Source organism: Rhipicephalus sanguineus, chromosome 9 (assembly GCF_013339695.2).
Source record: "Rhipicephalus sanguineus isolate Rsan-2018 chromosome 9, BIME_Rsan_1.4, whole genome shotgun sequence".
Taxonomy (NCBI): domain Eukaryota; kingdom Metazoa; phylum Arthropoda; class Arachnida; order Ixodida; family Ixodidae; genus Rhipicephalus; species Rhipicephalus sanguineus.
Genome location: NC_051184.2, coordinates 5,653,366 through 5,676,658, shown reverse-complemented (window position 1 = coordinate 5,676,658; position 23,293 = coordinate 5,653,366). Strand labels below are relative to the sequence as shown.

Below are 23,293 nucleotides of genomic sequence, written 5' to 3'. Positions count from 1 at the left end.
AGAGTTTACCAATATTTACTAGAAGGAACTCTGGCGCTGCGATCGTTCAGCCACCATGGGAATGATTGATAGTACTAATCTTCGTGTTTGCGGCTTCGAACGCACTTGTGGCTTCTTTTATTGTTGTGTTTGGGCGTTTGTTTCGGATAAAATAATGGATCGTTGTGAACTTCATGACCCGATTTGTATCGGTGAGCCTAAAAAGATCAAGGTGGCGAAGTGGAACTGCTGAACGTTTGCTGAACTTCGTCTTGCGACAGAGCGGCTGCAGGCCACACGGAGCCAAACGGAGCCGACAGAACGAAGCTTAGACAAATACGTGTGCTACCCATCATTCCCATGCTGGCTGAAGCGCCGTGCGTTGCAGCTCCTATATACACTAGCGCTAGAGTTCCCTCTAGTGCCCTCTATTCATCATCAGCCTGACTACGCCCACTGCAGGGCAGAGGCCCCTCCCATGTCCTGTGCTTTCTGCTGCCACGTTATACCTACAAACTTCTTAACCTCATTTACCCACCTAATTTTCTGTCTCCGTCTTACGCGTTTGCCATCTCTTGGAATCCAGTAAGTTACCCTTAATGACCACCTGTTATCCTGCCGACGTGCTACGTGCCCGGCCCATATCCATTTCCCTCTGTTCCCTCTATTAGGGAGCTCTAGTTCCCTCATAGAGCTCCTTCTGTTCGAAAACTCTATACTCCACGTTACAACAACCTCGTTAAGAGTAGCAGTGATCACGTGACTGCTACTGCACTGGCACACTGCAATAAAAACAGTGGAGCAATATACGCGATGCGCTTATCATTGTTGTTGCATCGCCCTCACCAGTCTGAATTATTGGCACAGCGGTGGTCATTTGCAGACAACGTTGGCCTACGGCGTTTTATCAGTTCACGAAGCGAAAACATGAGTCCTCGTTCCCACAGTATTTTATCATGTATACTTTTCTCACGCCTCATATCACTTGGTGTCGTCTTGCTTAGATGCCCGTGATTTGCTTAGCTAATCTGTATCATAATAGGGATCCTGATTTTCGAGTCCACACTCGTACTTGGTTAGGAAGTACGCGCACTACGTAGACGTTTTAAGGGAAATTTAATTATTACGGCGAAAGCCTTAGATGCCTCATCAAACGCGAAATTTGACCGTCGGCGTCCCGCGGCGGCGGGGACGAGTGATGCAAAAAAATCGTCACGGGATGGCGTCACCTTATAACGTCACGATGACGTCACAAATCGCCAAATTTTGTGAATTTGGGACACCATTATGACGTCACGTGACTTATCGTCACATGATGACGTCACCACATGGCATCATAGCTTGGTCAAAGGTGGTCGAATTATGGAGGCAATGCGAAAGCAGGTGAGGTGCCTCTGATCTTGGAGACAGGGCAAGATCAGCTTAGGTCCTCATCTATGACACGCATCTGTAACATGCATCTGTAACATGCATCTGTAACATGCATATGTAACATGCGTCTGTAACACGCATATGTAACATGCATCTGTAATTCATCCATGACGTGCATCTGTAACACACTCTCGTCTATTAGCCAATGGTATTCGCTCTTGAGCTGCCTGGCTTGTTTGTTCAATTTTAATTGATGTTAATCAGATGTCTGTGTACTTTTAGCCTTGTATAAGTACAAATCTGTATTACCTTACCTGTTTGCGTAATTTTAATTGTTGTTAATTAAGATTCCGCGCATCCCTGTATACCCATTCCTGCCATAACGCATATTGCGTTGCGGTACAAATAAATAAATAAATAAATAAATAAATAAATAAATAAATAAATAAATAAATAAATAAATAAATAAAGGTGCAGAAAGCTTTCGAAGGGTGACGGGACAGAATCAGTACATCGACTGAGAAGAAAAAGAAGATGGCTTTCGCCTTCAAGCCGTCTCAAGTGAATTCATAAGGGACCCTGTGAGTTTTTTATTCACCGACAGGTGGCAGAACCTAGTTGCAATTTTCCCAATGTAAGCATCACCCTTTCAAAAACCTTAACTATGGCCTACAGAATCATAAATTATTCGGTGTTACTTTTTATCATGAAAAAGCGGTGCTGTGAAGCATATATAGACATGAACACATCATGACGTGCGCTTTGTTTTGAACAGATGGATTCCACCACATTCGGATACTTCTTATAATTGTCAGAGGTCATTCGCCGAGCTTCCATTACCAATTTACGCAGATCTGAAGCTTTACGTCGGTGTTGCACTGCTGCTGATGCGGGTGCGCATCTTCGAAATACTCTTGTTTTATGAGATGAAAGAGATGAGCTAATCGAATTGATAACAGAATCCGCACAAACTGCAAATCTGGGCACTACGTGTGTAAGTACTCCGCCGCTGTCTTTGTCGTCCGATGAATAATTGTTGTTTGGTTGTATCATAGTGTGCGATATGATGAGTGGCCGGACTTGTGTGTATAACGCGTGAAAAGCAAAAACAGGCAATATCTGTGCGCATAATACTGCATTACGGCATCTGGGCATAATTTTCGTCTATATAAGCGTGTGCCCCAGTTGAAATAAAACATTCGTAGAAAGTACGCACGCGTGTTGTGTTCATCATTGTCTGGTTCCAGCGCTTGACCCTTACAAAAATGGGTTTAGACTGTCTAAATCCATTTTTGTGAGGCGAAATTCGTTAGATCACGCCAACGTCTTCGTTGTGTTAGTATCTCGTCTTAGGGTGTATTTCTTGTGTGTGTTTGTGTGTGCGTTAAGCTACGACTTTGGGATGACCGTTTCTTGAGTTACCCAACTTATACCGTGGCAGTCGAAAAACTCACAGGGTCCTTCGCCTAAGACGACTAGAAGAAGAAGCCATCTTCTACTTTTTCTTCTTCTCAGTGGATGTATTGAACCTCCCCCGCCCCCCTCCGAAAGCTTTCTGCACCTAACGTGGGTTTGCATTGCCTCCAAGATGGGAGGCATAGCAAGCTTTCTGCACCTCACCTGGTTTTGCACTGCCTCCGTGATCGGCCCAACTTTGACCAAGCGGCGATGTCATGTGATGTCGCCATCAGGTGACATCATGTTCTGTAACATGACAGTGACATCATGACGGCGTCACACATTCTGGGGATCTGTGACGTCATATGGTGACGTCATCGCCTGATGATGATTTCTTGCATCACTCGTGTTGACGCTACCGACGGTCACTTTTCACGTTTGATGTGGCCTTTAAGGCCTCAATAACATTGAAAAATGCCCAGTTCAGGCGCGTTTGTTGTCTCGATTTTAGTGCGTTTTCTACGAGGGGCCTCAGTTGCTCCAGTATGTGCAAACATTTGCCGAGGGAGATAAGGATTTCGGCTTCGTGTCTTCTACAGAGTCGCCAACGCCCCGAAAATGAGGGTCGCGGTGATCGGTGCCGGCTGCTGCGGTATCACGGCCGTGAAAGCATGCCTCGAGGAAGGATTGGACGTTATATGCTTCGAGAAGGCGTCAAACTGCGGCGGGCTATGGTGGTACCGGGAGGAGACGCCCGGGTCCGGTACTGGTACCGTGATGCGATTCACCGTGGCCAATACCAGCAAGGAAATGTCCTGCTACAGCGACTTCCCGCCGGACAAGGAGGCGCCGCTGTTCATGTCCCACTGGCAGACGCTCCGTTACATGCGAAACTACGCGGACCACTTTGGTGTAACACCGAGGTAAGGCTCGGCAGACTGTAGTCGGTATTCGAGCTTTTGCATCGTATTTCCGGTGCTATTACTCGACACGCCTTCTCAAAGTTTCTCAGCGTGCATGAAATTAGCGGCATGTTTTTGTAGGTATTTCGCGGCTTCCAAGCCAAACAAATTTGCCTTGACAGCCTTACCGGATTTCCTTGTAGACAGCAGTTTGATGAGAAAATTTCATTTATTGTACTCTCGCGTGAATTTTAACGAGTGCACGTTTGATCGCTTCTCCTTTGTTTTGTTTTGTTTGCTTGCATTTTTTTTGGCGCGTATATTTTTTGTAGGCCTACTGTGTTGTTTCACTGTGCAATGTGCGCATGTAATTATGGGGAAATGTGAAGCAAAAATGTTCTACGTGATAGCTCTTTTATTTATTTATTTTTTTTTTAGCGTTCAGTCTCCTTCGAAGCATCACGCGCGTTTCCCCTCCCTTTTTTTAAGCCGCAAATGACAATGACGACTTGCTCTTTTTTTTTTTTTTTTTAGACGGCCACAGGCGAATTCCGATGTAAAGTTCCTCCCTCTAGCATCTTGCATGAATGCATGTTTTCAGACTCGGTACGTCGCGAAATCTCGACAATAGGTAAGAGGTTAATTCGGCTGGCAGTTGGCGCTTTGTGAGCGCGTTCTTCTTCCCCATGTATTGATTTGCGGCTGCAAACTATGTTTATCAATCCTTACATTTTCAGGATACGGTTCAACCACGAGGTCCTCAGGCTCAACAAGGACGGCACACTTAGGATACGCGACTCGGCTGCCGGTATTGAATGGGAAGAGACCTTCGATGCTGTCCTCGTGTGCTCCGGACACCACGCAACCCCGCTGATGCCCGACGTCCCCGGTCGAGAGCTGTTCCGCGGACGTGTGATGCACTCTCGAGACTACAAGGACGTCGACGAGAGGGTTCGGGACAAGAACGCGGTCGTTGTTGGCTGTGCCAATTCGGCGATCGACGTGGCAGTCAACTTAGCCTCGGTGGCCCGGCAGGTTAGCCCCGAGATGACCTTTTGGAAACCTCTTGTAAAGACTTACTGCGACGGCAGCAAAACAGCTCGAAACTGTTCAGTACCTCTGTTCATAGGTTTGCGCACAGGGGGGCAGGGAAAGGCGGGGGGGGGGGGGGGGCGAATCATCAAAAGGGAGCGCCAAGTGTGCCCCACACCTTTGCTCAATCGGACTAGTCCCGTCATTCTTTATAGCGCAGGATTATGACCATGCAGGTTTCTGACGATAATGGCGGGCGAGGACCCCTAATGTTGCGCTCCAAGAACTGTTTAGTACCAACCTTTCCCCTCGGAAAACCGAAGACCAAGGGCAGCTAGGCCCTTGTGTGAGGCACGTAATCGCTTCATTTCCGTTTTTTGCATCCATTGCGAGGCTTGTTCTCTGTTGGTCTCGACCGGGGCGAGGTAGGGGTGTGCTGAGGTGAGACTTACGCGTGTTATAAAGAAACACACACACACACACACACATCAAGCCTAAGTACAGACTGGAGAACGCGAATGCCAAGTTGACAAAAATAGCCAGACTACTCAACCTTTAGAATGAGATAGTACGTAGGCGATTTTTTTTAGTTCTTGAAATGTTACAACGGCGGATGGCTAACATTGACCAAGAGTAGCCAAGAGTAGCCGGGAGTAGCCAGCTGCCGATGTGGGACTGGGCAGCCCGTTCTTTTACGTTGTGCCCACTTCATACCACAATTTTGTTTACACAATATCGATTTCGCACACCGGAAATACTCAGACGCTCGCATTGGACCAAATGGACGCACGGAAATCTTGTCAGAGCAAAGGCTTTTCAATGACTGCTTTTATGCTACAGTTGTTATAAAATAAGAAATTCAAGTTACATAGGTTCTGCGCTTTGATTCAACCGTCCGAAAAAAAAACACGTTTGGTTCTGATAATCTTATAATGTTCAGGTAGCACTGGTGCACTGATCTGGAATTACAGTAAAACTTGTAGTTGGACGAGTTGGTGGGTATTCGTTGTGAAAATTTGTAGCGCGCACAGTTGACAGGGATAGTCGACAGGGTTGGGACATAGCGCTCGTTTGTCTCTCTTCTTTGTGTCCCTGTCAACTGTGCGCGCTACAAATTTTCACCTGGAATTACAAGCATAAGAGTTGCTTAATTCGGTGAATCAGTTGTGCAGAATCTCGCACTGTAGAGGACCCTTCATGGAAGAAAAAAAAAATGTCAGCCAGCTGTTTGCAGCGGAAAGCTACAAAGCAAATCCAAACGAACTTCTCGGAAGTAAAAAGCTTTCTTGTTGACCAAAAGCTGGTTGCTGACAATGAACAAGTTTTCTTCTACGGTATTTTTCTGGCAATCAATATGAATTTTCTTTTGTTCAGGTAACTTCATCATTATGTCACCTGGTCTTAAGTTGAACACTTAAATTGAATATTTGACAACTCTACATAAGTTTTCTTTGTAGTTTCGTGTTATTAAGAGCTGGTGGACAACTTTCTTTATTGCACATATCTTTGCAATCGGTAGAGCACAAGCACATCTTTCAACCGGCAGGAAAAGAAAAAATAAATACCCCCCCCCCCCTCTATTGCAGGTCTTTCTCAGCACTAGGCGGGTGAACTGGATCCTACCGAATCACTACCGAGGCACTCCTTTCGACGAGTACGCCTTCAACCAGCTCAGGCTATGGCTCTACAGCTGGCTTCCGCGATCCTGCTACTCTCGTTTCCTCACCAGCGTCGCCAACGAGGCCTGGAACCACAAGATGTTCGGCCTCGAACCCGACCACGACATCCTCAGCCAGGGTCTCGTCGTCAACAACTACATCCAGGGCAAGCTGCTTGACGGCACCGTCAAACCCCGAGGCGCACCCGAACGCTTCACCGAGACGGGTCTAGTCATGGACGGCGTCGAAGAGGAAGTGGATACGGTCGTCTTCGCCACCGGCTTCAAGGCGGAGCTGTCTTTCCCGACGGACGCGTTGCCGCAGAAAGGGGAGCGATTTCTCCTGTACAAGATGATGGTTCCTCCGGACAACCCCAATGTGGCGTTCTTGGGATTCATCGACGCCAGCTCCAACATGCTGCAGGCCTTTGAGATGCAGGCCCGCTACATGGCCCTCGTACTGTCCGGCAAATTGCGTCTTCCCTCCAAGAAAGAGATGGAAGCTGATATAGAGGCGACGCAGAACTGGATCTCCTCGTTCATTCCTACAACCAGGCACGCCCTCATGATAGATCGGGTCAGCTACGTCGACGACCTAGCTGGCATCATTGGCGTGAGGCCCAACTACTTCAAACTGTTCTTTACGGACCCCAGGTTGTACTGGACGTTGATCACGTCTCCATTGTTGAACTATCAGTTCAGGCTACGAGGACCTCACCCTTGGAGTGGAGCTCGCGACGCCATATTGGGGTACAAAGAGCGCATGCGTGCTGCCCTGTCACGACCCGGAAAGGATAGAAATGCTTCGAGACCATTCAAACATTTTATTGCAGGGACTGTAGCATGTGTGGCAGCGGCGACATCGTCGGCGTGGTATCTAGCAGGGCTTTGAGGTTTACCAGACAGTGAATTTCAAGAACTCCGTGACGTTGTGTGATACACATGAAAAGTAGAGCACGTGCACGCTTCGCGTCACAGAAAAGTGCTTTGAATTCAACTTCTTCGCACCAAAATGTCAGAATGTTTACAAGTGGCAATCGGCCTTTAGCATCAGCCTACGTTGCCAAATCTCGTTATAGCGTACACCGCCCAAAAGAACGACTTTGAAATGCGCAGTAAAGTTTGAAAATCGGCGCAATTACATGATACATGAATTACACGATAGACAGCTTGTGATAACGAGATTTAGTTGTTTTAACATTTATTGTTGCACATATATATAACGCTTTTTGTCATGGAAATGACAGTGGCTCATTATCAAAACCAGTGATATCGCTGCATACAAACCAAATGATTAGTGTTTCGCGGCTCTCTTTTTGTGATTTTGTGTGCTGCCATGATATCCGTATGTTAGCGCATTTTTATTAATGAAGATATGACATTTCGTTTCTTTAATAACTACGTCCCTCAAAATACCTAATAGAGGTGTCTTGAATGAGGTAACTAAGATGACTATTTGGAGAGTTCACTTCTGGAAATGACATAATTTAGTGAGCGTATTGTGCATTTTGATGTATTTTATGACCCGTAGTATATGCTGTGTATTATTTATCATTCCACACGCGAGGTGCGCGAGCACGCTACGTTAAAGGGACACTGAAGGCAAATATTAAGTCGACGCTGATTGTTGAAATAGCGGTCCAGAAACCTCGTAGTGCTACTTTCGTGCCAAGCAAGTGCTTATTTTGAAATAAAATCACGTTTTAGTGGTCCGCATCGCGTTAGCGCACTTCAAATAATCCGCCTGAAAGCGGTCTTTCTCACGTCACTGTTGCCGTGCCCAATGTGGCCCGCCTTTACTGGGCGGCAGTGGCGTAGCCAGAAATTTTTTCGGGGGGGGGGGGGGGGGGGGGGGGGATGTTCAACCATCCTTTTTTGTGTTCGTGCGTGCGTTTGTATGTGTGTGTGTGTAAATATACACATGCAAAATCGAAATATTTCGGGAGGGGTTTCAACCCCCCCAACCTCGCCCCCCCCCCCTCCTGGCTACGCCCCTGCTGGGCGGCGTGCACTGGCGGCGTGCACCATTAGGGCATCCGGCAACATTACATGCATGCGGCATTTTGTCGAACTTTCTGTCAGAGCGACTTTCACGAGCGCGCTAAACACACGCGGCAGTACGCGATACCGAAACTACCACTGAGACGCGACCGCATGAGCGAAGCAGGGCGCCTGAGGAACCGCAGTTCGGTGAAAATGGAACCTTTGAATCACGCGCGCCGTTCCCCATGGCAACGCCAAAAAGGTTATTTTTTCCATGAATCAAACAGAAACGAACAAGCAGCATTTTATTACATCTCTTGATGCACTGAAGGTTCTTTTTTTTTTTATTTCAGCTAGTCTGATTACATGTGATTAATTGTAGTCGGACTCTTTCACGTCATCGCGATCATTTCCAAAATGTTCCGCTCGTGGTGGTCATCGTGTCATACATTTAGCTTAATATCTCGATAAGTAGGGCACTGCTGTTGATAATATAGCCGTTTTAGACGTTGTCATACATTGAGCTTTCACTCTGACACAAATTATTGTTTACCTTTTAGTGTCCCTTTAAGCAAGAGCGAAAGCATCCCGTAGACAAGGAAACACGCACATTTATTGCGGGTTCTTGAGCTCTACTTTTTTTCTGGTAATTACCACCCTTCACCAAGCCTTCACACAGTACACTGTGAAAGCCTAAAAGTGTTTGCGTTTAGGGAATTTTGTTGCGCTTAAGAAGATAATTAATTACCACTTATCGCGAGATTCTTTATGTTGCAGTGGTGCGATAGCAAAAAAAAAAATCTTGCATTTGCATTTTTGCTCCATTTTCATGACTCTGTAGTTGTCGCTATACAACCCGAGTGGTGTCGTTAATCTATTCTTTCTCCATGTAGGCCTTAAGGTTCGCGGAAATATTCGTGAACTGTTCCTGAGTTCAATTGTGTAAATTTGCAAATGCGTCTTTTTACTTGAATGAATGAATGAATCTTTATGCATATGACAACACATGAAGCAAGACTGGAACTAAGAGCCACAAGAAGTATCTTGAAAGTGTTTCAAAGCTCAGTAGGCGACAGTCGCGACGGAGGCTGCTGGGGTTAATAATCCCTAATCTCGCAATAAAGTATCGCCCTTTGAACTATGCGACCAAAATGCTGGTAGCACACGCTCACGTACACGACTGCGCACGTGTACAGAACGAATTCTCCGTACAACGGGTTTCAAGCTATTGCGATACGATTCATTCACACATACGTCTTTGGGCTTAGGAATCGTGGAAACATTGCAGCACTAACACAGCTGCTCTCGCTCGATTATTTCCGTCACTGCGCTCTTGAGGTCAAGCGCATCTGCTTGTGTTCACAGCTCGCAAGTGCGCATTATCTCTGACTCTGGTCGATAAAGCGTGACATACCTAGTAACATTAGCCCTGCTACGACGAAAGGCCATTGACTGCTTGTGCTGTGATATCCTTTCGCGCAACTATATATATTTACGTATCCTTGGTGATCTCTTGCTCTCTCGCCTTCTGTCTTGAAACACTGCCAGTGGGGCCATGAGGGTTGCGGTGATAGGGGCCGGCTGCTGCGGCATTACGGCCGTCAAGGCGTGCTTGGAAGAAGGACTGGACGTGGTATGCTTCGAGAAGGCTTCAAACTGCGGTGGGCTATGGTGGTACCGGGACGAGACGCCCGAGTCGGGTGCCGGTACCGTGATGCGTTTCACCGTGGCAAATAGCAGCAAGGAGATGTCATCTTACAGCGACTTCCCGCCGGACAAGAACGCACCGCAATTCATGACGCACTGGCAGACCTTAGAGTACATTCGCAGCTACGCGGACCACTTCGGGGTGACGTCGAAGATTCGCTTCAACCACGAAGTCCTCAGGCTCGATCGATACGGCACGCTGAGGATCCGCGACGCGAAGACCGGACGAGAGTGGGAGGACGTCTTCGACGGCGTCCTGGTGTGTACGGGCCATCACGGGTCCCCTTCGGTTCCGGACGTTCCGGGCCGCGAGTTGTATCGGGGGCGTGTGCTGCACTCGCGCGACTACAAGTACGCCGACGACTCGTTTAGAGATAAGACCGTGGCCGTTGTGGGATTTGGAAACTCGGCCCTGGACGTAGCTGTGAACCTCACCAGCGTGACACGGCAGGTAAGGATGTGATTGTCTCGAAGCTGTGGACATAAATGCGATTGGTAACTCATTCTTGCAGTCGTCGTCGCCTTCCTCGATGAGGCACCGTCAATTTCAAACAGTCAATTCTGTTTCTTCTCCTTCGCTGTAATCTCGCTCGAGTTTCAAAGATTCGAGATTGATACGTATGGTAATTTTGCTGCTTGTTTCTATAGGCTTCCAAAGCAACGTCGAGCAGCGCCACAGCTCTTATAGCAACTGGGGGCATCCATGGCCACAACACTGCCGCCCCCGCTTCCGCGCACGCGCAGAGCTCTCGGATTGTGTATGTGGTGCGTCACAATGTAACTATTGCTGACTAGCAGTGCTGTGGGCCAAATGAGGAGCGCATGCGCGTACGTGTCCTTGCCGCCGCCGCCGCTCGCAAATCCAGCGGCAACTTGAACCGCCTTCGCGGGCAGCGTCTGCCCCCAGTAACGCACAGCTGAGCCGCGCAAGCGTCACGCCCAAACTTGAGCTTAAGTTCCCTATAGGCTGGGCTTTGTGCTGTGCTATATCCTTTCAGTGTTATATTGCTAATGCGTCAGTCACCTCGATGCGATGTCCCAGTCTAACATCTCAGGGGCACTCATTAAAAATTGCTATCTTTATATAGCTACTATATCAAGATGTACCGGCCTCTTCCATTGATCCTGGAGTGTAACATAATGAACATGGAACATATATCTCTCGTGTGTCCGGTATAAACTGCATTTTACTAAACTATACACGTATCAAACAGGTAGCAACGAACTGGCACCAGTCTTGCTTCACTTGCCTCTTTCTCGTTTTCTGCATCCTTCGATGAATGTGAAAAGATTGCGTCGAGATCTAAAATAATGGCTCCCAGCAGTGGTTTTGCTGCATGTACTAGAGCTGCTCAATGTACCCTAATCCGCACAAGTTGAGCGCCACGTTTTCTATCCGTGTACGCAGGTCTTTCTGAGCACGAGAAGAATAAACTGGGTCATTCCGAGCCATCACAAGTCCGTGCCCATAGACGTTTACGTCCTGAACCAATTGAGGCTTTGGCTGTTCAGCTGGGTGCCTCTACTGAGCTTCGGTCGTTTCATTCTCGGAATAATAAAGAATGCCTGGGACCCAAAAAAGCTGGGCCTCGAAGCCGATCACGACATCATGACGCAAGGTCTTATCGTCAATCAGTACATCGACGGCAAGCTTCTCGACGGCACCGTTAAGATCCGCGGTCCACCTCAAAGATTCACAGAGGAAGGCCTCGTCATGGACGACCTAAAGGAAAACGTCGACGCTGTGGTCTTCGCCACCGGTTTCAAGCCTGCCCTACCGTTCCCGACTGACGCCCTGCCCAGGGACGGGGATCGACTTCTGCTCTACAAGATGATGATCCCCCCGGCCAACCCAAACGTCGCGTTTCTGGGGTTCGTGGAAGCCAACGGAAGCATCGCGCCGGTGTTCGAAATGCAGGCGAGGTACGTGGCTCGAGTGTTCTCGGGCCAAGTGAAACTGCCTTCCCGAGACGCCATGGAAGCTGACGTCACTGCTGCTCAAGAGGTGATCAAGTCCTGCTTCGTCCCTACGCCGAGACACTCGCTGATGATCGATAAAGTCGCCTACGTCGACGAGCTTGCAAAAGTTATCGGCGTCAAGCCTAACTACCTGAAACTTTTCTTCACGGACCCTAGGCTATACTACACTCTCGTTACCTCTCCCGTGCTCAGCTACCAGTACAGGCTCGAAGGACCTCATTCGTGGAACGGTGCTCGGGACGCGATTATGGGATTCAAGGCAAGATCGCGAGCGCCGCTGCTTCCTTGAGAGAAGGGTGGGTGTACGAAATAATTGTTATCGCAGTGATGAGGCAGTGCTCTAAAAAGACTCTTGTCTTATTTTCAGAGTTACGTTTCCTTCTCTAGTGTTCTCATTTTGAGTAGCTAGCACGGCAGAAAAGCGCCGGGGGGGATGTTAAAGGGACACTAAAGGCAAATATTAAGTCGATGTTGATTGTTGAAATAGCGGTCCAGAAACCTCGTACCGCTGCTTTTGTGCTAAGGAAGTGCTTATTTTGAAATAAAATCACGTTTTTAGTGGTCCGCATCGCGTTAGCGCGCTTCAAATCTCCCGCCTGAAAATACGACTCTCATACGTTACTGCTGCCGTGCCCAACGTTGCCCGCTTTTACTGCGCGGCCGCCGACACTAGTAGCAGCCGAGCGGAAGTAGCGGGACCCACAGTAGCAACAACGGCGCTGCGGCAAAGAGCAAAGACTTGCTCGGATGGGCACATTCAAAGCCTTCACCAAGTTGCGGTTGGTCTCGTAATCCTCAGTTCGAAAGTGCAGCGAGCACACACGCAGAGGTTTTGACTGTTTAGCACACTGGCGCAATGGCATGACACTAAGCCACTTCGAGCGTAAGGGTTCATTCCGCGGCAAAAAGACACACCGGTTTTCTTGCTCCAGCACTGGCGTTGTGCACCATTCGGGCATCCGGCAATATCACACGCATGCGGCATTTTGTCGAACTTTCTGTCAGAGCGACTTTCACGAGCGCGCAAAACACGCACGGCAGTACGCGATCCCGAAACTACCACTGAGACGGGCGAGGCACAGTTCGGCGAAAACGGAACCTTTGAACCACAAGCGCCGTTCCCCATGGCAACGCCACGGAGGTTTTGTTTTCCATGAATCAAGCGGAAACGAAAAAACAGCATTTTATTACGTCTTTTGATGCTCGGAATGTTCTTTTTTTACTGCTGCTAGTTTGATTACTAGTGATTTATTGTAGGCCGACTTCCCTACGTCATCGGGATCACTTCGAAAATGTCCCACTCGTGGCGCTCATCATGTGATACATTTAGCTTAATTTCTCGGTAAGTAGGGCACTGCTGTTGATAATATTGCCGTTTTAGAAGTTGTCATACATTGGGCTTTCACTCTGACATAAATTGTTATCTGCCTTTAGTGTCCCTTTAAGCATACCGTTTTAATAAACCTGGTTGCCCGTTCAAATTTATATGCCGGTAAGCAAAAATAACTTGGTGATTAACATAGTTTCTGCCTTTTTATTATGTTGATGTGCGTCCTATATAAACTTGCGTCATCTTGCCGCCTTTTGTTCAAATTTCGCTGTGTGCTTGATGGGGCATATGTCAGACAAGGGAGGTAGGAGACTCAAGACACTCTTTTTCTGTGGTGGAATACTCTTCCGTGCGGGAAAGGGTTCTGCTCGCGTAAGCGATTACTCGTTCAGCGCCATCTTGCTGCTGCGCGAGTACAGCTCCTAAGCCGACGTTGCTGGCGTCGGTGTGAACTATTGTCGGGGCGTCTTCGTCAAAGTGTCCGAGGACCGGTGGCTTTTGGAGGCGTTGCCGCAGCTCGTTGAACGCTTTTTGCTGCTCGTCATCCCATACGAATGCGACGTCTTCTCTGGTGAGGCGTGTCAGTGGCGAGGCAATGCGTGAGAAGTTCTCAATGAAGCGTCGATAGTAGGCGCACAATCCTAAAAATCGTCTGACTGCCTTTTTGTCAGTTGGTGCTGGAAAATTTGCAACGGCAGCTATTTTTTCGGGGTCAGGCCGCACACCTTCACTGCTGACAAGATGCCCCAGGAACAGAAGCTCTTCGAAGCCAAAGTGGCATTTTTCTGGCTTAAGCGTTAGTCCAGCAGAACGTATAGCTTGAAATACTGCGTGCAGTCGCTTCATGTGTTCTTCAAAAAGAGGAAGCTCTGAAACGACGACTTCTAATAGGCTGATAATGATAATAATAATTGTTGCGGTTTAACGTCCCAAAACCACGATATGACTACGAGAGACGCCGTAGTAGAGGGCTCCGGAAATTTCGACCGCCTGGGGTTCTTCAACGTGCACCTAAATCTAAGTACACGGGCCTCTAGCTGATAATGACAGAGTTTAACCAGTTTCGTTCGACCGTTGCTTGACTGACGCAAGTAAATCATTGCATGCATGCAGCACCTAGCATACGTCGTGCGGCGCTGTTTTGAGCTGTACAAATGGCGCCATACACGGCGAATGGTGGCGAAGGTGGGATGCGCGATGCCCTCGGAAGTCTACCACAGACAGTTTGTCCCTGCTCATTTCTGTATTAATATTTGTTTTTTTTATTTTTGCTATACCAATGCTACGCCGCTTGCCACCCATGGGGTTGCTATGTGTATTGTTTTTTTTTTTTTTTTTGAACGTCTGTGCCGGTTTTTTAACTGCCGTGAGAGCTCTCGATGCGCCGCATGCTTTTACTGTGTGTCTCGCGTCGTTCGTAGGTTTGCGTTCGATCTGTTCGTCAGGACGAATACACGTGCCTATCATCTATCATGTGCTTATCATCTGCCAGTCACGCCTGGCACTTGGAACAGATACGCGGTGCGACAGCGCCAGCCAGAGCAAGATTCTAGCGCTACGCTGACGCCGGCTGAAAGCACAGACTGGCATAGCGACAATCAAGGCATGTCGGAGTGGGCCGAAAGCCACGCTTTCCACTGTTCGCGTTTCTTTTCATCCCGATAGTACTTACAGGGTGGTCAAAAGTTCCCAGGCGGCAACGCCCGGCCGAGGAGCAGCAGCTCGCTGCTATCGGGGCGCTGCCGTCGCAATCACGTCTTGGGTGTGTGCATCACTCTCCCTTCCTTTTTCTTCTTGATCAGAAAGCGAGGTATAAACTTGGTGCGTCATGTTCCTCACTGTTCGCTCTTCAAATTTTACTAGCCCCAACGCAAGCTCTTCTGAATGCATTTCTTGCTCCGACCATGTTCGTATATGCAGCGAAGTGGCCTGCGCAGACATCAGTGCCAGTGGAAAGTTAAACGCACGATATTGTTCTCCAGGAGGCCCAAAACCACGGTAATGTATACGGTGTCTAGCAAATGGGACCGCAAGCATGATGCCTCATTTTCCGGAACACAGCCGCCTCGCTACACCCGTATGAAAATGGTGATGTCCGGGAAATGTCCTTTCTGTTTCCCATTGACGTCCTACATGACCATTATGGTTCCTCTTCCTTTTTGTGACCTGCAGGACGCTACTTTATGTTTACGAAACCCTTCCTCGTCCTATCGAAGGATTCCTTCTTGTATCCTGTAGGATGTGTCCTTTATGTTTACGGCAGGATGTTACCTGGCAGCGAACTATATGTTACCTGCAGGAGCACCCGAGCTCATAAGTGGGTAACATGTGGTAGTACAAAAACATTTTTTGTCAGTGCCGTAGCCAGAGAGGGATTTGGGGGTGCCGAAGCCCACCCCCAAAATTTTTGCATTATAACACACACACACATAAATATATATATATATTTTTTTTTGGGGGGGGGGGCAGCCCCCCCTGAAATTTTGATGGTTTTGATGATTTCGGGGGTATATATAATAAACACCCCCTCCATCAAAATTTCGGGGGGGGGCGGCCTAGCCCCCCCCCCCCCCGAAAAAAGTCCTGCTGTGGAAAAAACATATATATATATATATATATATATATATATATATATATATATATATATATATATATATCAGGCCCGTAGCCAGGAATTTTTTTCGCGGGGGGGGGGGGGGCCCACTTGATGAAAACCTTGACGTTTTCAGAAAAACACCTACTTCACCAAAATTTCGGGGAGGAGGGGGGGCCTGGGACCCACGGGCCCCACCACCCCCCTGGCTATGGACCTGATTATATATATATATATATATATATATATATATATATATATTTTCTTTTTGTCGTTGCACTGGATAAAAGTTGTATTTGATACTTTTTTAGTTTGACATAAGCGCAATCATTGCATAACAATCTCGCGTGTAGACATCTGCACTAATTGTATAACATTAATTCACGACACACGAACGTTTTGTGGCGATTAATAGCATCGTTGTTCATGTGTTCAAAATTTTTTCAAATTTCGCGCGCTTAGATTTCGACTTTTTTTTTTTTTCCGAGGTCAAGACATTGTACGCCTCAACTATTTATGTACATTATATTTACCTAATTTTTTTTTAATATTTGAAAGCGTAAATTCAGGTTTTTAGTTAGAAAGCGCGATGCGCAAATGCGGTATACGTCTGCGGGGCTGATACCACGTGGTATCACTTTTTCTTGTTTTGCGGTTGCTGCACGTCGCCTCGCCGCGTCGCGAAGGGCCGAGCAGGCCGAGTTTGAGTGAATTTTTCCCTTGTTTGAAGTGTGCTTGCGCCTTGTGCTCGTCCTGTGTGTTCTGCCGGTGCTGCTTATTACGAGGATGCGCTATACTCAAGCGAAGACCGGCTGCTTCATATCGTGGAGCACTCACCAGGTATGTACCACGTTGCTGCTGTCAGCGCTTGGTTAACACCGAGAGCGCGATAATAACGCCGTGAACCAAGTTTTTCTTAACCAGTAGACGATAAATGAGCTTTTATTAACGTAGCGAGCTTGTTTGTGTCTATCATTTCACCAGGATCAAGGCACGTTTGTGTGATTTTAAGCGCGGGCGAGCTTTTTCTTTTGTTTGACGCGTAAAGGAGAGTGCGCATGCGCGGCTGTGATTCGGCGGGGGATTTGAACAGAGTTGTGGCGGTGCCCTCCTCTGTCGGCAGTGGTGTTGGAGGGTGGCCCCGCTCGCGGTAAACTACTATTTTGGCTTAATAGATGGGCGAAGACGGCGTTTGTTAGCTGTAAGCGTCGATCGTGCCTAAGGCGCGTATGCTTGGGCCTGTTGGTAATTCATGCTCACTTTTTTAGCGCACTGAACTCTTCTACGGCAGTTCCATATGCTGCGCGTACTCTTTTCAATAGCTACAGGATCGTTATAATAGCAATGTTTTGACTACTATCAGAGAGATGTGTTTTCCTCCTTGTGGGTGGTCAAACGTGTGCATGTGTATGCATCCGCGCTGGCACGTATCTTTAAACTGCCGTGATACTCGGGTTGATGCGTGTCCGCGATCTTGAAATAGTATGTTGCTTCGTCTTAGGTACGGCTCGCGAAGCTTGAACTTACGCTTAGGTGTTCATACAGCCTGTTTCGTCAAATTCGGCCGATGTTTTCACCCGCAACATAGGTTGCCTGATGCGGCCGGCACCCGTGCGTGTTAAGCCGTACGTTAAACTTGAACTGTACTCCAGCGAATCCTTCATGTCTATTTGGGGCAAAATTGTCGCACCTAAATAGTGCAAGCGCTAATTCGAGCATCAGTCCACGCGTTCGAGCACAACTTTTTTATTCTGCTTGTTTCTGTCGTGTTTGGCTTTTGTTATTTTGTTCTGGTTATTAAGAATTGTATGCGCCTCGCCCCACCTTGGCGTTAAAACTTCGCTAAACACTTACTTGTACGGACACGAACATTATAAACAGCTTGTACCACCACCTCCAGTGACATTTTCTGATAGATGAAAAGCTTAACGGTCTATCGGATAAAGTAAATTCTCTAGGCATGCGCTACAGATGTTAAAAAGTATCCGTGGTATGTGCAACATATGAACATCTTATTTATTGCTCATAACTCGCAATAATGTTATACATACTTCACGGTATGCATACATAAGTCATGCATGTGTTGCTGTTCAAATGTAAAATTAGGCAATGTATTGTATCTGAGAACACAACAAATCTAGACTGTGTTTTTTCACGCTGTTGGCATTGAAACAATTATACAACTTCAGAAATAAGGTTCATTGAATGTTTATTGTGTATTTGCTAAATTGTGGTCAATAGCTTCCAGGATTCTGGTTGCCAGAGATTGTTGCAGAAGCCTGCATGCTTTATTGGGATGGCATGTGGTTCAAGATTGGTGCCTTGTAAGTCTTAGCATTTCCACCTTTTTCTCCACATGGCCATTAGACAGCCTGTGATGCATTAGTGAGGAGTATTGCTTTTTTAGCCAACCAGAATCATTGAAACTAATGACCGCAATTTAGCAGCACACAATAGTAGAGTGAAACCAATTTCTGACATTATATAATCATCCCAATGTGTGCAGCCTGAAGAAAGCTACGTTAGCTGTGTTTGCAAGTAGACATAATTTAATTTTACATGTTACATGCAATGGATACATGATGAATGTGCATAATGTCATGTATGTGCAGTGCTATTGTGCTTTTGTGCAATAAATAAAATATTCATATGGTGCATATTGCATTGCATTCCCTTTAAGGAACACATCGTATAAGTATCATAATATAGCTACAGGAATACAAATGTGCCTGTGTGAATGCATACTCACACATAGGTTTGGCTAGCTGCAAGAACAGAATTTACCGATAGCAGCCAATGATATTACTCACGCACAGAACTTTCAATTACACGTGGTTGACACATACAGCAAACAGGGGGCATATTTTCCTAAGAGCTGTAACGTTGCGTTAGTACGTGAGCAAGCTAAAATGGTAAGGTTAGATCCTCGACATCAAAAGCATAAAAAGTTCTTCCACAACACGCATTTTATAGCATTTATTTCGGAGCATTCCTTTTATGTATATCTCACTGAGTGGAGTCAGGTGCCACTGAATATGGTGGCCGTGCACTGCATCTATACCCACACAGAACTAAGAACACAATTCCAGCATGATGGGAACATACTGTACGTTAAGCTCTTGTGAAACATTTCGTGACTACTCCTTCTGTATTTTAGGCTTCAGGGTACAAATGTACTGTAGAGAAAGCACACCCTAGCGCACCCTGCATTATGCAGGAGCAATATTCAAGCATATTTTTTACACATCTGCGATGTGGAAATTCCATATACTTTCATAAGGTTGCGACTGTGTTCACCAAGAATGCATCAAACATGTTTTTCTTGTAACTTCTCTAGTTTCTGTACGTCCTGCTTGTTTTAAACTTATCTAAAACAATGTTCCAGATCAATTAAAAAAGAACGTGTGAGGAATTCAGCTTTGCTAACAGACACTAGTGTCACTAAATTGTTATTTTGTTTCCATTGCAGCCTATACGTGCTCCTTGTACAAAGTGAGTGTGAAAGAAATCCGGACAAGCCTGTCATCAATGGTGGCTCATGGACAAGTTCGTTGCTGATGTACAGCAGCTGCGCATGGCTTCTGTTTCCTGTACAAGGGGAACTGCACTGAGAACAGCGGAGTGGGCACTTCAACCACCTGTTTGCTGTATTCAAGTAGCTCACATGTAGAGGGTGTTCAAAATTAAGCTTTTTGTTTTTCTTATAAAAAAGTCCGCACTGTAAGTCACGTCAAAGCCATCTTTGCAGATAAGTTATTATCCGGGGGGACACAAAGTGGGACAATAATTATCGCTGTCAGCCGTGCAATTAACTGAGATTTAATAATGAACTTTTTTAGTGACTGCAGCAAGCGGGCATGTATGTATGAGCCAGCTGCATTTCTACACGATTCCACTTCAAAGAATTCTTCTAGCATGTCTGGGCTCAGATATCCTGCTGCAAAGTTTAATTCCGGCTTGCATCATTACACATGCAGGACCTTGAGCACTGGCACAAAGCTCTTCCCTGATGTGCCAGGTTTAATGTTACAGCGGGTAGAAGGCATAGGCAAACATGATAACGGTTACCCTTTCCCTGCGGGCTGGTGATAGCAAGCAGTGACTGCTCGTCACACCAGGAGTAATATTTTGCTGATCCTCACCGCCTTGTATCATGCAAACCACAATTAAACTTTGCAGCGGGATATCTCGCAGCACAGACATGCTAGAAGAATTCTTCCAAGTGGAACTGTGTAGAAACATGACTGCCTCCAACTTTTCAATACAAAGATGCCCGCTTGCTGTAGTCACAAAAAATTTCATTATTTAATCTTAGTTAATTGGGCGGCTGACAGCGGTAATGTCTTACTTTGTGTCCCCATGGACACATAACTTACCTGCAAAGTTGGTTTTCATATTTTTCCCAGGGCTGAATTTTAATGCAACCATAAAGCACAATCCTGAATGTGTCAATGCTGCTTCCTTAGCTTTGTATTTTCTATTGAGTGAGCGGCTTTCTCGACTCGTGTGTCATGTTTTAATTCATATCTTATGTGCAGTTATCAGTTTTAAAATTGAACTTTCAATTTTATGATAAGGCAGTAGTGCATCAATTCACTATTTTATTTTCACCTTAATATTCACCGTACATTTTGTAATATTTTTTTTTCATCAGAATCAATTTTTTTATTTTATTTGTACAAGTACCTGCAGCGCCACGAGGGCATTATTGCAGGGGGAACTGCAATAATGCTTTTCTAATCATACGTATTCCATTGTCTTTCGGAAATTCATTTCCTAAGTGCAATCATGTGATGTCCTGCTATGATGCCTAATCATATTTAACTTTGTTATTGATAACTTCCAGAAGGCATTCTGAAATATTGAAATGTAAGTCTCGACATTGGGAGATGAATGGTGGCGACATCTTTTAAACTACACTATTTTGTCTGCTTGCTTTAGTTGTGTGAAGTATAGTAATAATAAGTGTTTGGATTTAACCACAATATGATTATGAGGGATGTCGTAGTGGAGGGCTCCTGAAATTTCGACCACCTGCGTTCTATAAGGTGCACCTAAATCTAAGTAGATGGGCCTCAAACATTTCTTCCTCGATCGAAAATGTGGCCACCACGGCCGGGATTTGATCGCGTGACCTTCGGTTCAGCAGTCAAGGGTGACTTACAGTGTACTACTTTTGTGTGGGCTGTAGTTTGCTTTAAATTATGCATGCTAAGTATGGCATTTTGGTGCCAACCACGCATCTCTGGTAGTGCACTGATGTTGTGTTTGCCACATTCCTAATTTATTGCAGTATTTAATTTTAGCATGCAATTATTGTGAGCAGCTCTGGGTAGCGCACTGACGTTTGTCACATTCCTCATTTATTGCAGTATTTTTTATTTGTGTATTTATTCTGAGTTTGTTGTGAAGTTATGATTGTTCCACTTCTTCCACTCTAGAAGGTTGCATACATTTGTAATTAACCCATGAAGCCCAACAAGTCACTCTGATACACTTAGGTGTGCAAAGCTTATCTAAGAAGCCCATAGTGTTTATAATGCCTTGGGGAGTGCCTCTTGGTCATAAATTGCTGTCATGATGAGTTTCTTAAAACATTTGTTTTTGCGTTTTTCAGAAATGAATGTACTCTTCATTACCAAAAAAGATGCAGAACAAGTTAAACCTTTTAAAATGTTAATGATGTGTTGAGGCGTTATGGGGTTAAGGCTGATCTGTTAATCTTATTTTTCTTCAACCGCCGACATATGTACGTTGCCAGTTTGAATATTGTCTATGAAGTGCTCTAATCTGTACAGTGTAAATGATAATAAATGAGTAATATTGCAGAGTTTTCTATGCGTGTACATCCAAATCATAGCAGCCGTAATATGCTGCATCATACAGGCAATGCAATGGCCTAATTTCTGGTCTGCGTAAAAGGTGGCTACTTATAGGACACATACAGGATGGACACTTTGAGGAGACAGAAAGTCAGCGGCCAAATCGCGACATCTGGGAGACATAAAGGACGGTTACATATCGGATACATACAGGACGGTCACAAATGGGACACATACAGGACGGACACTTGGAGGACACAGAAAGTAAGCGGCCAAATCGCGACATCTGGGAGACATACAGGTTGTGTCCTCATGCTGCCTCGGGGAACCATACAGTACACTTTCAGGACATCACCATTTTCATAAGGGCACGCTGCACAGTAGTAAAATTCGAAGAGCGAATAGTGAGGGAACATGACGCGCCAAGTTTATACCTTGCTTTCTGATCAAGGACAGCAATAAGAAAGGGAGAGGGATGCACCCCTCCACGCACACGCTCGACGCCAGCGTGCGCCAAGGCGTGATTGCGATGACAGCGCCGTAATAGCAGCGAGCTGCCGCTCCTCGGCCGGCCGGGCGTTGCGGCCTGGGAACTTTCGACCACCCCTGTACACAGGCGTCCACTGTTAAAGGGAACATCGGAGCGTATGGATGGATGGATGGATGCTATGAGCGTCCCCTTTATAACGGGGTGGTGACATGTCTGCCACCAGGCTCGAAGGAGAAAAAAAAAAAAAAACTTTCTTGTTTCACGTTGTCCTAATGCCTTATCTACATTGATTAAATCTATGTTATTATACCAAAAAATATAAATTCACGGTCCATCTCTCTGCCTCTTAAGGCAGAATGACCTTTTTTTCCCCCAATTATTTATTTTTGTACTTTACCTCTACTTTTCTGCCACCAATACTCTAACCGTCTCTTACTTATTTCTATCGCGGACGTGTTCAGCTTTCCATTGTTGTCCCTAAAACCCAAGGCTTCATGTAGACTCGTGCCCACACGTATACCTGGGTGAATATCGCCACATTCAATCAGTACATGTTCCATCGTTTCCTTAGTTCCCCCGCAGTATGTACATTGTTCTTCTTCGTTACTGAATCTCGCTTTATAACTACGCGTTCTAAGGCAGCCCGACCTTGCTTCAAACAGTAAAGCGCTTCCCCTTGAATTATCATAAAACCTTTCCCTCCTTATTTCGTTTTTTTCCTTTTCGGTAGTTACTCAGAGCCGGCTTCTTTCCATCGCTGTCATCCAATAAGTCCTCTCCGCCTCTCTGACCTTCCGCTTAATGCTCCTTGTTGCCATATCGCCCGCACTGCCAGCCGTATATTTACTGGTGAGCCTCCTAGTTCTTTTTCTCCACTGCGTGTCAACGCTTTTTCTATACAAATACCTGAAAACCTTCTCTGCCCATCTACTCTTCTTCATTTTCCTCAGCCTCTCTTCGAATCTCATTTTGCTCTGCGCTTCCCTCACTTCAAAGCCTGTCCATCCCATATCACCCTTTACCGCCTCATTTGTCGTCTTCCCGTGAGC

At 46.3% G+C, this 23,293-nt stretch overlaps 4 protein-coding genes and 1 long non-coding RNA gene across 6 annotated transcripts in view; 4 read left to right on the top strand and 1 right to left on the bottom strand.

Annotated features, from left to right (window-relative positions):
- LOC119404492 (flavin-containing monooxygenase 5) overlaps nt 1–23,293 on the top strand; it is a 161,022-nt gene that overhangs the window by 76,442 nt on the left and 61,287 nt on the right. The gene's annotated exons all lie outside the window — the stretch shown is intronic.
- The window catches only part of LOC119404489 (uncharacterized), a 93,744-nt gene that overhangs the window by 57,617 nt on the left and 12,834 nt on the right, over nt 1–23,293 (bottom strand). The window lies entirely within an intron of this gene.
- On the top strand, nt 3,360–8,066 carry LOC119404487 (flavin-containing monooxygenase 5-like). The gene is made up of 3 exons (XM_037670997.2): nt 3,360–3,671; nt 4,388–4,685; nt 6,269–8,066. Exons 1-3 carry the CDS (start codon nt 3,367–3,369, stop codon nt 7,229–7,231), a joined length of 1,566 nt encoding a protein of 521 aa, XP_037526925.1. The 5' UTR covers nt 3,360–3,366; the 3' UTR covers nt 7,232–8,066.
- On the top strand, nt 9,347–12,443 carry LOC119404488 (flavin-containing monooxygenase 5-like). Its single transcript, XM_037670998.2, has 2 exons — nt 9,347–10,480; nt 11,438–12,443. Exons 1-2 carry the CDS (start codon nt 9,878–9,880, stop codon nt 12,296–12,298), a joined length of 1,464 nt encoding a protein of 487 aa, XP_037526926.1. The 5' UTR covers nt 9,347–9,877; the 3' UTR covers nt 12,299–12,443.
- Nucleotides 16,302–21,762, top strand: LOC125759780 (uncharacterized). Its single transcript, XR_007417420.1, has 2 exons — nt 16,302–16,772; nt 19,402–21,762. It is a non-coding gene; the product is annotated as an uncharacterized LOC125759780 (long non-coding RNA).